At 34.7% G+C, this 17,310-nt stretch overlaps 1 protein-coding gene across 1 annotated transcript in view; it reads right to left on the reverse strand.

Annotated features, from left to right (window-relative positions):
- The window catches only part of LOC131202064 (ankyrin repeat and sterile alpha motif domain-containing protein 1B-like), a 59,108-nt gene that overhangs the window by 1,276 nt on the left and 40,522 nt on the right, over positions 1–17,310 (reverse strand). Inside the window, exons 7-9 of the mRNA XM_058190613.1 lie at positions 15,609–15,781; positions 13,304–13,444; positions 230–395 (exon numbers count right to left, since the gene is read on the reverse strand). Of these exons, the coding sequence (XP_058046596.1) occupies positions 230–395; positions 13,304–13,444; positions 15,609–15,781 (480 nt within the window). The remainder of the gene's footprint in view (positions 1–229; positions 396–13,303; positions 13,445–15,608; positions 15,782–17,310) is intronic.

The raw sequence follows: 17,310 nt of genomic DNA on the forward strand, positions 1-17,310 counted from the left end.
GAGATGGTCTGGAGAAATTTAAACAATAGTATCCTTCTCTCTAAATGCCAAATTTATGTAGCAACTATAACTCAGCTGGACTTGTCCTTAATGTTTGTTTGTGCTTCCCGCACAGACAAGCATTAAGTAATAAAATTCCTGCATATTTCTCAAAATCAGCTAATAGTATAAACAAAAATCTAGGTAGCACAAATAGTAATACTTATAAAATCAAAACCAGTAAAAACACCTATTTTTGATGAAACTCCTCTTGTTATTTCTAAAGAACAAGGTTTCTTCGTAACTGTTGTATCAAGAAAGTCACAGAGACCATTTTCATTTTCCACAGGAAATGTTTCTGAAGAAACAGATGGCACTGCTTCCAGTGTAGCACTCCTCTTCTTTGGAAAGGCTTCCTGAAATATAGAAATAAAATTATAGAGTTGGCCTTGTAGAGGACAGAAAAGAAAACTATTTAAAATTGTCATATATACACTATCATATTTCCTGAAAGTCAATTACAACAATTATAAGGATTTTAAAAATCACTTTCCATTAAAAAATAATTTAAGATTAAAGTTAGTTTTTAGAGCTCTGCAAATACATCTTTGAAACAAAAATGTATTTAAAAAGCTACCTACTAATGCATCTTAATAATAAAAATTACTATTAAATTATTATTGTTTGCATATATACGTAAATAAAGAACATTTGCAACCACCTTGCCTTTCATAAAAGATCTGTATATTGTGCGGATCAGAAGGAGGGCTGAGAAGATATCTGTAGACCCCTCACATCCTGGACATAAATTGCTTCAACTCCTCCCCTGGGGCAGCTCTACAGGGCATTGCGTGCCAAAACAACTAGACAAAGAAACAATATTTTCCCCTCTGCCATCACTCTGCTGAACACCTAATTCTTACAGTGCTGTGTAATGTCTAAGTATATTTACCCATGTAGCGTGGCTGTAGTGTCATTATTTATCCTTCTTATTATCTTATTTCCTTCCCTCCTTTTATTGTGGGAATGATGATGATGATGTTGCTTTGCATGTACACTAAGTTTTTCTGTACTGGAGATAAATTTCTTTTGTGTCAAATAACATTTGGCCAAATAAAGTTCAATTCAGTTCAATTCAATTCAAATATCACTGCTTCAACAAGCTATGGACATTTTGCCTTTCTTAGAAAATGACAAAGGGGCATTGTCTTCAAATCTTCCAGAACTTTTTCTATTTCCATGCAGAAAGTTATCATTGTATACCTAGCTGATATAAATGGAAATTCTATATGCATATAGAATTATATGGCCCATTTAAGGTTGTTGTGTTCTCTCTTTAGCTTATGTAATCTTGGCAGTCTCACAAGGTTTTATCTGCCAGCTAACTGATCTATAATCAGCTGCGCATCTGGAAATTCAGAAAATCACTTTTCTACATCTTCTACTACCAGTACTAATAATAGCAAAATAATAATACTAATACTTTTACTAATAATAATAATAGCAAAAGAGAAAAATGAATAGTTACATCCTACTTTCCTTTCAGTCCTTAGCAAGATTGCTGCTTCTCTGCTAAAACAGTAATCTTGAAAAGTTTGCGTAGGGTTGGATGAGAGGAGAAAGAAAAGAACTTCAACAGAAGGAGTTTTGCCCTATCATTTTTCAGACTGCAAATTCTGAAAATAATTGTATTGGAACAAATGAAATTTCTCACAAAAGGTTATACTGTCCTACATGTTCATGCTGGAAAAAGAGATTTAATGCATTTTCAAGAATATATTAATTGTTGTTTCATAATTGAGTAATATATTGAAACTCAAATTCTGACATCCCTCAGTCTAATTTTAGTCTCAACTAGGGATGATTCAGTTTTCAAACTCTAGAAACTAATCTGAAATGTCAAAGCTATCTGTGATTGCATGCAGAAAAAAATATGTTATCATATATCAGTTACCTGCTAATAAGTAATTTAAACTAGTTCTCTCTTAGAAATAGTAAAAAGTTCCCAAAAATGTTCTTAATATTAAAAATGTCATTATTAATAGTGCACATAACAAAGAAAACAATAGTAGACTGTTTGACAATGAAAATTGTCAGAGTTATGTGGAGGGCTAGAACCTGATATTGGTACCAAACAGCAGGGCTGCTTTCCCTGATAGTAAGCTCACAGTGATGACAGGCATGGGGAAATATTGCAAGAGACAGGAGTAGGCCACTGATTATCTGCTCCCCCTAACAATATCCATCAACCCCAATCCTTGCCCCTCCTCATCAGGGGCCCCACTATACTCATCTCATTACCAGCCAATAAGAAGGGCAGCTCTAACACTCAACACTCAGCAGCCACGTAGCTCATCTAGCTGACACGTTCCATCAACTTAGCTCCCGAAGGGCATCCTGATCTTGGCATGTAAGTCCAAGGGGAGAAGGAAAAAAATAGTGCATCCTTACATCTCTTTAATCCATGGGTGTCAAACTCAATCGCATCGTGGGCTGGATTGTGACATATCGCAATGCTTTTTGCCTTTGCAGAGCTAGGATGGGTGTGGCCTTTGTGTGACATATCCGGCCTGTGGGCTGCCAGTTTGACAGGCCAATCAAAGCTCCCACCCTACTGTCTTTCACCCGAAAAAGGTTGAAAGAACCCAAGAGGCCCAAGAACTCTTTCAACACTCCTTCACAACCTTTCCCATGGTCACCAAGAGCTGTAGTGGCACAGTGGTTAGAATGCAGTATTGCAGGGTAATTCTGCCAATTGCCAGGAGTTCAATTATGGCCAGTTCACAGTTGACTCAGCCTTCCATCCTTCCAAGGTTGGTAAAATGAGGACCCAGATTGTTGGGGGCAATATGTTGACTCTGTAAACTGCTTAGAAAGGGCTGTAAAGCACTGTGAAGTGATATGTAAGTCTAAGTGCTAGGGCTATTGCTAAAATGCCAGTCCAGAATCTTTCTTCTGTTTCACAGCTGTGACAACAGAGTTGCCAAAAACTATAGTCATTATATGGCTAATTCTTGTCAGGGACAGTTCCTAATTCATAGGGCAGGGCAAGAAAAAGAATCACAAAAAGAAGAGCCAAGCCACATATGGCTGGCCATATGGCAACTGCAGGAAGCAGGTCAGTTCTTTCACAGAACTACTGACCAGCTTCTGCTATTGATGCTATCCCTTCTCCAGAGTCCAAAGAGAATATTATGGCACTTTTGACACTAAGATGTTCTGTCTGAAAGACATTAACTGAGTGATTAAAGGTAAAGGTAAAGGTTCCCCTCGCACATATGTGCTAGTCGTTCCCGACTCTAGGGGGCGGTGCTCATCTCCGTTTCAAAACCGAAGAGCCAGTGCTGTCCAAAGATGTCTCCATGGTCATGTGGCCGGCATGACTAAATGCCAAAGGCACACAGAATGCTGTTACTTCCCACCAAAGGTGGTCCCTATTTTTCTACTTGCATTTTTTACGTGTTTTCGAACTGCTAAATTGGCAGAAGCTGGGACAAGTAACGGGAGCTCACTCCGTTATGCGGCACTAGGGATTCAAACCGCTGAACTGCTGACCTTTCAATCGACAAGCTCAGCATCTTAGGCTCTGGGCCACTGCGTCCCTACTGACTGATTATGAGCCATCAAATTGGTGTCAACTCAGAGCAACATATTTTTTCCATGATAATCTGTCCTTATTCTGGTCTTACAGGTCTTCTAGTTGTGTAGTCACTATCACTATACCTGAGTCCATCCATCCTGCTGCTGATCATCCCCTTTTTCTCTTTTCTTTCACCTTTCCCAAAATTAACTAATTCTGCTTCACATGTTTAAAATTGAATCATTTGTTCCTTAAGTGCTTGATAATCCATTGCTTGTCAACAGTATTCTTGGGGGTCTTCTCCAACATCAAAATTTAAAAAGTATCAGTACTATTCTTATTTTGCTTCTTCAAAGTTCAGCTTTGGCTTCTACAGGGTGTCACAAAGAATACCACTGCTTGCACTTTTCTGATCTTTGTAGGTATAGATGACACATCATGATATCTGAATATCCTTTCCAAAATCTTCATAGCTGCTCTGCCAAGAGCTAGCCTGTGACAAATGTCTTGACTTCTTACCCCTTTACTTTACTGGCTGATTCTAAAAGTCGAGACCTGTCTAGCACTTCAATATCTTTACAGTCAATTCTAAGTCTGGTGATTGTGCCTGTTGTTATTAATTTTCAAACTTCAACGTTCTATGTATATTTTAATGGCATTCTGTAAAAGCTCCTAGATCAGTGGAAAAATCCAATTTTTTTTACTACCGATTCGGTGGGCGTGGCTTGATGAGTGTGGCTTAGTGGGTGTGACAGGAGAAGGATACTGCAAAATCTCCATTCCCACCCCACTCCAGGGGAAGGATACTGCAAAATCTCCATTCCCACCCCACTCTGGGGCCAGCCAGAGGTGATATTTACCAGTTCTTCGAACTACTGAAAATTTCCGCTACCAGTTCTCCAGTGCCTGTCAGAGCCTGCTGGATTTCACTCCTGTCCTAAATTATAAATCTACAGAGCAATCTTCCGTTTAAGTTAAAGAAAAACAGGTAGTTTTAAAAATCAAGAATACACTTAAGTGTCAATAGTAATAGCAATACCATTTAGGCTTATATACCATCCCATAGCTTTACAGGATTCTCTGGGCAGTTTACAATGTAGAAGCATTATTTGCATATTGCACCCCAACAAATTGAGTCCTCATTTTACCAACTTCGGAAGGATGGGAGGCTGAGTCAATCTTGAGACCCATCAGTATTGACCATTAACCTTTAAAAATAACTTTTAAAATCCAAAAGAAATTGCAGTTAAAACCAAGGCATACTTTTAAAAAGCAATAAGCTGATAGGAAAAGATGAAGACCCAACTTTCTGGCCACTTCTATTGGGAACTTCAGTCTTCAAGATTCCTCTTCACAGGTATGTCCAGAGTCATCTTGAGTCATTCCTAGGTGTTCCTATTTGGATCCAGGGAGCAGCGCCACCAAAAAGCCAGCTTTGACAACAAAATCAGAAAAAGATCATCCTGCCATGCAGCATGACCAGGATCTTATTGTTGATTGGCAGCTTTTCCAATCCTAGGGTCTTGTTGGGAAAGACACAGCCATACAAGGAGGAGGAATCAAGTGAGGAATTAGTTGTTGCACAGCTGCAAGAGATCTAGTACTGATTCCCCACTAAGCCCCATGGAAACTTAATTAACTGTTCCCAAGGGAAAGGAAGCAGTCTGGGAAGATTTCTATATTATAGGCAGAATACAATAAAGTAATTAGTTTGGACTCTACGTATGTGGATCTGGTTGCTTGCACCTAACAGATCTCTACATTTAGTAAGAGGACGGTTTAGAGGTAAAAGGGGCATTTATCATTTTAGCATACAGCAGTATATGGTTTATAAAGAGGAAATAGTATGATTTATATTCACCTTATCAGGAAAATGCTGACATACTTAGCTTTGTCACATGCCTGATGTGTACAATGATATGCAGTTACCTTTTCTCATTTTCAGAAGTCCCACTCACCAACACCAGGTACAATGCTATTTTTCTATTCTTCCCCAGAAGAGCATTTATTGCTTGGGAACGAGTCTAAATGCAGCGTTGAATGAATTTGACAATATCACTTCTTTCTACATAATGGCATTTAAGTTTTTTTCACTCATTTTTTGCCTACTGCACTTAATCAAAGTCTATTATACTATGCCTACATCTCCTAGTTCTCTCTTTTATCCATCAGCATTGCTTCTCGCTTACCATATATCAATTTATTGAGTTGGGTAAAGTGCTAAAAAGATAAATTTCCATTGTTGGAAGAAGTTACAACAGCAGAATTAAAACCTGAACTGAAGAAATGTGATTTTTCTCAGTCTTTGAACTGACACTCTCTATTGACATAAGAGATACAATAGATATGTGTCATATTTTTTTTTTGTTCTCATTTGTTCGGTTTTTAATCTGCAATTTGTTTTCTATTGTTCAGATTTTTTGTTATATATTCCAGTTCTTGGGCTCATATTAGGCAAAGATAGGTATTACTTTTTAAAAAATTATTACTATTTCAGCAAAAAAAAATTATAGTTCCTGAGACTTGTATTTTTGACAACAGAAAAAACAAAGTCAAGTAAACATTAGTATGTTGACCAGTCTTCCTTAGCCACAAATTCTATTTTTCAATTCATTTGGACAAAATAACATGGTGTATACATAGGAGGAAGAGTGTTGTATTAATCTGTCTATTTATATATCACTAAAACTCTGATTCCCATAACTTTTGAGTGAAATGTTGTACAATAGGGCAAAACCTTTTGAACCAAGTTACCCCAAATGGGCTAACTTACAAATTGCATCCAAAATATAGGTTTCACAATTCTTATGAAATGGATAGCTAAAATTCTGAAGAAGTCTGGTAGTACTTTTTCAGATTATCAAATTTTATTAAAATGCATAAGCTTTTGTGAGCTACAGCTTGTGTCACCAGATATATGGAGTGTCTAAACTTAATGTCCACCTTGTCCTCCACATTTATACCAACAGTCTAGTTGTCCTTTCTCTTGCTGGACTTTTGCCTTCAACATATTGATGAGAACATCACTCAGGCCCCAAAGAATTTTTCCCTCCTTCCTAAATAGTTACTACTGATATGCTGGGAATCATGCTTGGAGTATCATTGGTGCTGATTCAGATGTGTAGAAAGGAACTATCAAGATCAGAGCATGCAGTTAGCCATTTATTATCTTGAACTAATAATCAGAATCTAATTATAAATTTTAACACACTTTGTACTATTGTCAATATCAATGTTGCATGCAAATATTTTCTATCAACTTAGCCTGTTTGTTAGTCTTCTAAGGTCTGAAAGTACCACGTCCTGTCTAAATTTTTGTCTGAAAGTACCACTTCTTGTTCCTACTTTTACTGATCTGAAAACTAGAAAGTGTCCCTTCTGAAATAGTTTTGCCGCTCCTCTTGTTTGGAGTGGTCTGAAAAATATCATTTATCAGACTATCGTCTAAGCTGTGGCCTTGCGTCCCAAGATCATTCCCATCTACCGGACACTTCCTGTTAGGGTTGAAACAATTAATGGCTAGCTTTTATGTTCAGGTCCAATTACAGGAGTCATCAAACAACTACAGCTCACTAATTGTAACCACCAAGAGTTCCTTCAGCTGTATTTAACTTCCTACTTTAATTTTTCATTAGTTCTAAGAGCTAGTTTCAGATTCATCATGCTAACATCCATTAGGGCCACAGTGACATCTTCAACTGTACCGAATGCACCATTCATAAGCTGTATGGAGTCATTTCCATTGACTATATTCTAGAAGATTTCCAATCTTTTCTCAAAATAATTTGGACTAAGCACAGATATTTGGGAAAGTAGAGGCCCAGCCAGACCTCGTCCTGTTATCAGCCCTATAGTTATATAATTTACTATGTCTCTGGAGATTTAAAAATTCTTATTACTTTATCAGAATATAAAATACAAAGAAAATGAAAATAATGGGAAATTAAGAGAGGAAAGAGGGTAAAGGAAAAAAGTATAGGTAAAAGGAGAAAAAAAAAGGCATAAACTTTAGCACACTCTCTTTAGCACAGTAGAAGATAACAGCACTACAGCCTTTACTTTTACACAATGATATATACTAGCCATTTCGATAACAAGAAACCTATCTAATCAGCAAACCAAAATAAGTTTCATTCTTTCCATCACAAGTACAAAATCCAGAAGCAATTTCTAAATGGAAACAAAATTAGATAGATTCTTTTCTTTAAATAAAACAATCAATTTAACCATCTCTCCTTTTTTCTTTTTGTTTTGGGAAATAATATATGTTATGCCCATTAATCTTTATAAACTATCATCATTTAAATTAACATAATTTGCTACCTCTCAAGTTCTTTAACAAAAAAAAACATAAACATTTTTTAAAACTTCCGTTTAAGAACTCCAGATTTTTCTTAAAATATTTCTAATCATTCATATTTTCAAATTTACTTTCAGTAATATTTTACAAACTTTAGGAATTACTCAAATATTGTTTTAAAAGCAAAAGAAAAAAACATTTTGAAACCCAATTTATAAACACAAAACTATATTAGAGCTTTCTTTCAATTACATCACACTTCTAAAAATCCATCCTAACTCCAATTAACTCATTAAATTTAAGTCACTCCCTCCAGCTTAACCTTGTAGAATTTTTTTTTTCTGGAATGTCTATGAAGTCTCTCTTTCTTAAAGAATACTCAAACTTGTTAATATCCATGAAGAAAAAGTCCCAAACTTGTTCTATTGAAAGTTGTAGATTTGCCTGGAACTCATCGTCATAGAATAAAATATTTTCTCTGAAATATCTATTGAATCTCTAAAATTTTTCGACTTTGTTAGTATCCTTGAGAGTTATGAATTTGCTTGAAATTCTTGTTTCAGTTGCACTGAGAGGGTTATGTTCAAATCATTGTACTATCAAACCATTATATTACCATCGTAATAAAAATTGGTGTCAGGTTTATATTCCAAAGTTGCAGTTAAATCCTTTACATTGTCAGATATTTGTGAAATTGCCTCAGTGATTTGATAGCTCTCTACACATAATTGCAGCTCTTGTTCTTTTTTAATATTGTCTATATTATTTATATCTTTAGAACCTAATCAGTTTATAAAATGAATAATTTTCTGTAGAGTATTTTTAAATACCTCCCTTAAAATATGCTCAAATTTGGACATCTTCTTAGCTCCCTCTAGTGGTCAAAGAATATTTGTTTGTTTGTTTAATCTGGCCAATCAGAATTCATAAAAATTGAGGCATTTCAGCCTGTCACAACAAATCCATCCAAGGCTACAGATTATTTTAAAATAGTAAAATAAAACCCCAACTTTCTGTATGTATGTATGTATATATTATATGTCTGTTTCACTTTTGTATGGTGGTTTTTTACTTGGCTGTAAACCGCCCTGAGTCCGTCGGGAGAAAGGCGGTATAAAAGTCAAAATAATAAATAAATAAATGAATGAATGAATGAATGAATGAATGAATGAATGAATGAATGAATGTTGGTTTAGTTCATTTTCTACATGCATTTCTGTTGCTGAAATCTAGAAATTTCCAAATATCTTTTAGTTATAGTGTCCTAAATTAAACATTTTTACAATTTCAGAAATATGATATGTTGTATATTTCTAAAAGTTATTGGAGAAGTATTCTCTGATATAAACAAATTTCCTGAATAAAGTTTCTGAAGTAATTTCATTTGTCTTTTAAGTAAAGAATGCCCTCTTCTCAATCAAATTTTTAAGAAAAAGTTTTTCTATTAAGAATCAAACAAGGATATTTGTTCCCAAATATCCCAATTTGTTCCCAAATATCCTAATCATAGATAGTGACTGTGGTGATTTATGGTAGATAAGATGATTTTGTGGAGTTTCTACAAATTAAATACAACAATAGATTGTTAATAGACAGCATTGAAGTTTTACTTTGCTGTTTGTTCACCTGTTAACTACTTTATTGTTATATATAGTAGATAGATATCAGATCAAATTGCAAATAGATATAGAAATTTATAAATTTTGTGCCTGTTTCTCAATGGGAGAAACTAATATTGTAATTAATATTGTATTAATATTCAACTTGGGCAGATAATGTGTATATATGTATATGTGTTTCTGTCTTTTTCCCTTTTAATGCACATTTTTTCTTATTTTTTAATGCTTTATCTCTCTGTTTTGTTTTTGTTTTTCTTTTTTTGGAGTATTTTACCTTAACTTTCTGAATAAAATAATTTTTTAAAAAAGCCCTCTGGGAGCCACAGGAACAAAATAATAATAAAATAAGCCAAATTATTAGACTTTTTTCAAAATTATTCAGTGCTGATCTTTAAAATTAATTCTTAATGTTAGAATTAAGCTACATGCTGCTTAATATACATCCGATTATGTATTTTTGACATATATAAAACATTGACTTCTAGTACCATTTCTTGAAGATACTTATGGAACAGAATTTCTCATCAAATTCCATCAAGACCTTAATTTCTATCTCCACCAATAAATGTAGTTTTGAGTTACAGACAGAATAAGCCCACTTCTTTGATGTCACAATAAAACAATGGACACACATAAACACTACATTATCCAGGAAACATACTTGTGATGCAGTCTTCCAACCTCCACCCAGAACACATTACTAAATGTATTATCTATAGTCAGGCAACAATAACAGCAGTTCAAACTTTTACTTGAAAAAGATGCTAATAAGATAAAGAGGTCAGAAAGTGCAAGTTTCACTTTAAGACTCAAAACAACAATAAAATAATAAGTCACAGTGTTTTAACCAACCAGGACATTCCATTACATATTTCATAACAAATATGTAACAAAAAAGTTCACCAGCACAATTGAGCAACAGACTGCTGATATCAAAGGTTTATTTCATGTTTTAGGTTTCAGGCGACCAGAGAAATATTTTTTTTAACACATTACAACCGTTAATTATAGAATACTTACAATGTGTCCCGTATGTATCCTACATGTGCAAAACCACCTGTCTTCCTCCATTCTTCCCTACTATCCCAATTTCAATTTTATATTTTATGCATCTGATCAAATGAGCTGTAATTCACAAAATGCCTTTTAATCAGGGGTGAAATTAAAACATTTCCCCTACCGGTTCTGTGGGTGTGGCTTATTGGGGGAGGTCATGTGACTGGGTGGGCATGGCCAACTTGACATCACTCATATCAAGGGGCTCCTCACAGCCCCTCCCCTCCCAGCCACTCCTTGTTGCGAATGGCAGGAAACTGGGGAGGGGAATATTCCTGCCTACCATCCTTCCCTCAATCTGGAGATTACCTAAAAGGGACAGGCTGCAGCAGCTCCATTCTGAATGGAGGGAGAAAAGTTAGCATTCTCTCTGCTGCATTTAACCTTGAATTCTGTGGAATATCAAGTGGCCAGAACAGGTGAGTGGCGACCAGCTGGGCGTGGGTGGGGCCAAGGAGGGATAATTACTACCAGTTCAGCAAATTGATGCCTATAATCCCTAGCGGTCCACCCGAACTGGTCCAAACGGATAGGATTTTATCCCTGCTTTTAATAATATTTATTAGCCTTAAAATGGGCTACCAGATTCATTCTGGGGATCTTAAAGCTGTCTTTGTAGACAGACTATAAATTATATGTCATCCCTTTATATTGCTCTACAATTTATTTTCCGTACAATTTAAGTAGATACAAAAGAGATAGCATAGATGGACAAGACTTTGTTAACGGAGGCTAGAAATTTCTTTTAGAGAGATACTTATCTAGAAAATGATTTCAATATCTTTGTCAACAGTCTATACCAGACAGTTTTCTTTTGATAGTCAACTGAAACTTAGAACCTGTACAGTGATAAACCAATCGGGCAGATGGTAGTTGCCATGTGATTAAAATCTCTAGCAATAAGTAAAAGCACTTCAACATAACAGTCCTTCTTTTATTAGTGGCCAGAATGCCTTATTAATTACACTAACATGACTATATTATATCAATAAAAAGGCTCCAGAAACCCCACTACTGTAAAATACAGCAGTTTGCTTCTGATTTCTGGCAAAAGCTGCTCGATAGCAAACAATGGGTGCTTGCTATGCAGCATTCACTTAACCGTCACAGCATTTGCTTAAGAAATGCTGCAGAAAAGATAATAAAGACTGGTTTGATCGTGTCTTTGTCAGGCTCAGTTATGGTTTTAAGGCAAGAACTACTGTACTTCATTTGATCAATGATCAGCAATATTTAAAAATATAACACAAACGTAAAATTAAATACATAGACAAAATAAAATACTACCATAAAAGGATAAAATGTAATAAAGCTACTATATATGTAAGTATAAATCTGAATTATTACTGTCAACAAAGGAAAAATACATATCACCTAAAACAAGATCACTACCACATTAAACCTGAAGTGATGAATAAAACAGAAGTGGTTATTTCTGTGACCAGTTATGGTTTCATCAAAGCAACACAAAATCTGGCTACTGCATAAGTGAATTTTTTTTCCTGTTTCACTTAGAAATTGTCTGGCCTTCCTGGAAATGTACATATTAAGGGAAGACTATAAACAGGCTTGATATCCCTATATAACTTGTAATAATACATACAAAATGGTTTCAATCTCCCATGGGCAGGTATACACAGTTAATTAACTTGCAACACTGTAGACGGTAAGTTCTTATCCCTGTCTTTAAACTTGGGGAAAATTGGATTTTTAAGGTATTTTTCTGGTTCCCAAGTGTATTTATCCATTTTTTGCCATGTTGGGCTAACCTTTTAACTTTCACTTGAAACTCCACACCTGTTTGGTGAGCAGTTGTTCGGCTTAGTCATTCTCTAAAGAAAGTAGGAGTTGTAAGGAAAACTCATATAATGCCAACTTTCACTCTACAGCCTATTTCCAGGGAGAAGGAAAATTGTTTGTTAAAACTACAGGGGTCAGTCCAAAGGGAAGAGTTGGATTTTTAGCCAATAGTTTATCATTGTCCTCCAGGCCTTTGCCAGGGTTACAAGCATGCCTATCTCAAACTTTAACTGAACATTTGCTGCGCCATTGGGTGCAGTGACGATTGATCTCCAATTTTTTGTTTATACTGTTTCCAGTGCATCATTCTACAATATTCTTCTATAAATTCCAACATGTACCATAAAGGGTTTGGGCCAAATGACTTGACTTCAAAAAGTTTTAATGCTGCAGGAATTAAATGGTCTCCACTTGTGTAGAAGAAGCACTTAACAACACTTGAAAATCTAAGCAGTATCTGCACCCCCTTTAGAGTGGGTAACCATCTCAAAGGAAAGTAACCTGCTCTATTTTTTGCCCTCCTATTGTCCAGGATTATTGGGTTGCTCTCTTAGCAAAGACCACAATTTTCAATTTTTCAGAATTAAATCCAGGTGATTTTGCTGCAGTATCAAAATATTGCTAATATTGCTGCTATATATGTTTGGGAAATTGTGGTGGCATTATCTGCATAGAGAACTGTAGGGATTGAGGACCTTGACATTGAATTTTTTAATTTCTGGAAATTGAGTCAAAGGCATGTTTAACATCTCAAAAGGCCATTAAGAAGGTGTATTTCTTTTTATGGGTGTATTTTTGTGCAAACTGGAACCCCACCACTGGGATCTGTAATCTGTCAGAGACCACTTGGGAGCAATGGCATCCATTGTCCTTGTCTAAACTTTCTAGATAATAAGGTTCATGGTGAAATTTTCCAATATATTAATGGGGGGATGCTCAAGCACGATTTGTATCTAAAATGATAAATACCTGAGTAAGACTGGAGAATCCAAGATTTCTACATCCATTGCAAGGTGTCAGTGCTTCCCACAAACCTGTAGGTCCACAACTATTTTCAGTTCCACCCTCTTCTTCCTCTTCTGCTTGTTCCAGATTTGTGGAAGATGATCTCTGAGGACAGAGTAGCAGTATTTCCAAGCTTAAGTGAATATGAATACACATACACACACATATATATATATATACATACATATATACATACATATATATATATATATATATATACATATATACATACATATATATATATACATACATATATATATAGTTTGACGAAGTCTCATTCGTCATCTTCAGGCTTCAGCTTCAGGCTTCAGCTTCAGGCTTCAGCTTGAATGACGAATGAGACTTCGCCGAAGTCTCATTCGTCATCTTCAGGCTTCAGCTTGAATGACGAATGAGACTTCGTCAAACGTCGCCAAGACACTTCCAATTTTACACGGAGAAAACCCGAACAACCAAAGACCTATATATATATATATATATATATATATATATATATATATATATATATATATATATATATATATATATATTACATCTAAAGAAAATATATCAATTAAAATAGGTCATATTTTATTAAAATTCAATATAATTCCATCTAAAATTATTCTCAATGATGTTATATGTTAACATGGTGGTTATACATTTGCAATAACTTAGAAATTTAAGTTATGCCTTTAAATAAGTGAATATTGTATTAAATAAATCATTTCTGGAAACTCCCATGTTCTCCTTGTCACTTCTTGAATTCCTGCTATATTTTTTTATCATTGAATTTAACATGCTACTTTCTGAACTCTTTGAATTTCTTTTACTTAATTTAATACTGTAATGTATGTACCAAATTTTCATAAATCATTAACTGATTCTTTTTTTATTATCTGAAACTTAATTACCATATTTTTTAAAAAAAATGATTATGGCTTTTGGAATGCATTTAATAATTTATGGTATTATTGTGGCTCCCATGTGACACCTCTCCTGCGCAGACTGCACTGGCTGCCTGTGGCCTTCCGGGTGCGCTTCAAGGTTTTGGTAATGATCTTCAAAGCGCTCCATGGCATAGGGCCGGGCTATTTATGGGACCGTCTGCTGCTACCGAATACCTCTCACCGACCCGTGCGCTCTCTCACAGAGAGGGACTCCTCAGGGTGCCGTCGGCTAGGCAATGCCGTCTGGTGACACCCAGGGGAAGGGCCTTCTCTGTGGGGGCTCCCACCCTTTGGAACGATCTCCCCCCAGGACTTTGTCAACTTCCGGACCTCCGAACCTTCCGCCGCGAGCTTAAAACTCATCTATTCATCTGTGCAGGACTGGATTAGATTTTAGATTTTAAATTTAACTGGTTTTAACGGGTTTTTATTATGTACTTTGATATTTTAACTAATTGGCTTTTTAGAATAAGTTTTTTAATTGTATGTTTTATTGTGTATTTATATGTATTTTTATCTGCCTGTAAACCACCCTGAGTCCCTAGGGAGATAGGGCGGTATAAAAATATGAAAAATAAATAAATAAATAAATAAATAAATTATTGGCTATCCTAACGATTACACAGCCCATAGGAGACTGTCAATCATGGTATTTGGAGTCCAATCATCAGGGATCCTTTTGGATGCATACCAAAACCCGCCAGCCACTCTTAATAAGTTAACCAAGAAACATGCATTTGGAAGAGCCTTCTATTGTATAAAATGGCTGATGCACTTTTTTACTGAACCATACTGCCATCTACTGGTAGTTGGATACCTAAAAACAAAATCTAACTATTGTAATCCAACTAACTAAAACAAAATCTAACTATTGTAATCCAACTAACTATTGTAATACTTTAATTAAGAATTAGGTTTTAGTCGTAGGTTTATTGTCAAATTTAGATATACTTAAATATTCTTGTTTAATGATTAAGTAAATACATATGATTTGTACAGAAGAAAGATAGAATTCACTAGAATGCCGCAAATTGGTAAGTATAGGAATTTAATTTTTTTTAAAAAGATGGAGAGAATTTACAACATTATAAAAACAAAACAAAAGGGCAGTAAATTCCCAGTAATTAGCTGGGAAAAAACCCTCAACCAATATAATGATTTCAGTGAGATATTGAACAGTCTTGTTATGCCACTGCCATTTCAGTTTATTATATAATTTTTAATTATATTATTTTATGCAGGAAATAAGGGTTGCAGCATATAAACATTTTAATATACAACATATGAATTAAATCATACTGTGAATCGCTAGAATTTAAACTATACTCTTTCTCACTTACTATATTAGACTTGTCTCGGTTTCCATTTGCTACTGTTTCTTCTTCTGATACTTTGCTAGCATCATCCAGATAATCATCTGATATAGTATGGCTCATATCTTCTAAATAATCTTTTTCTTGGCACAGTTTGATTTCATCTAATAGTTTTGATAATTCACCAGTCACAGCTTCACCTTTACAAGAGCCAAAATATAATAATCAGTCACTAATAAAAGAAAATAAGTAAGATTCAAAGTATATTCTTCTTGGAGTAATCAAAGAGCAGAAACAGGTGAAGAGTTAATTTAATAATTAGCATGTTCCTTTTTCACTTTTACGTAGATATTATCTGTGTTATTCTGATATTATTTGATGTAATATTACACACATCAATAGCTTGAGGACTAACATGATTAAATAATGTCATTCTGTAGAATACATTTGAGTTATAAAAGGTCCATTATGATAGTTGATTGCTCAGTTGCTAATTCTAAATACTAAATTTTAAATCAATGTAATTTTTTACTGTAATGAAATTTTCAGAAATCCATTTTTTTAAAAAAAATCTTTAAAATACTACTTTATTACCATTATTTGGTATTTCTATATGGATTTGGTATTTTGGGGATCATTTGCAAATAATCACAAAGGCAAAGTACTCATATATGTCTATTCATTAGTGTATGGATCAATAAGTAAATTGGGAATACTGTAGATTTTATTGTTTTTTGTCAATTATTTTCTTAAAAACCAGTTCTTTTGTTATGTCAATTATATTCAAAAATTCAAAAATGAGTGAAATATATTTAACTATAAGTTCAAAGAGGCGGATATGAGCTATTGGATTTTCCTTTGCTCATTCTTACTCTTTAGTCAAATACAATCTTGGGATTTAAAATTCCTCTTATGTGATTTGTATAGATTGATGCTTTCAAGTCAATGTCTCTTAGCAACCACATAGAAAGATTTTCCTTATTAGAATCTGTGTCTAAACTGTTCTGTGAGTTCTTTAATGGTGCATTCATCACTACTGTAACTGAATCCATTCACCTTACTACTCAGCATCCTCTTCTCTTTCTTTGACCTTCTCCCCCAAACTAGGTCTTCTCATAATGTATCCAGAGTAAGATAATTTGACCTTGGCCATTTATTCCTCTAGTAACACAAATGAGAACTCTGAGTATATTTGTTCTATGATCTATTTGTTTGTTTTCATGGTATTCTCAAGAGTTTTCTTGAACACCAAAGTTCAAAGACATCAATACTCTTCCTATCTTGCTTCTTCAAATTCCAAATGTTGCTTTCATCAACTGTCACAAGGAACAGCACTGTTTGCATTATTCAGATCTTTGTAAGTTTGGACACATCGAAGCATATACATATCTTTTCCAATACATGCCTGGCTGCCTGACCAAGTACTAGTCTGTAGAGTATATCTTAACTGTGTGTTACTTTACTGTTAATGGTTGAACAGGCTATTCACCACTTCAGTATCTTTATTGTCAGTTGTAAGACTGGTTTTTGTAACTATTGTCACTAGTTTGATCTCATTTATATTTAATTTTAGTCCCATTTTTCACTGTGTCCATTGCATTTCATTATTATATTTTATTACTTGCATATCCTTTGCATTTTCAGCTATTATAGTAGTATCTTCAGCATAACCAAAGTAATTGATATTTCTTTGTCCAGAGGTAAAATCACACTTGACTTCTTCCAATTC

This window comes from Ahaetulla prasina, chromosome 7, assembly GCF_028640845.1.
Source record: "Ahaetulla prasina isolate Xishuangbanna chromosome 7, ASM2864084v1, whole genome shotgun sequence".
In the NCBI taxonomy this organism is placed as follows: domain Eukaryota; kingdom Metazoa; phylum Chordata; class Lepidosauria; order Squamata; family Colubridae; genus Ahaetulla; species Ahaetulla prasina.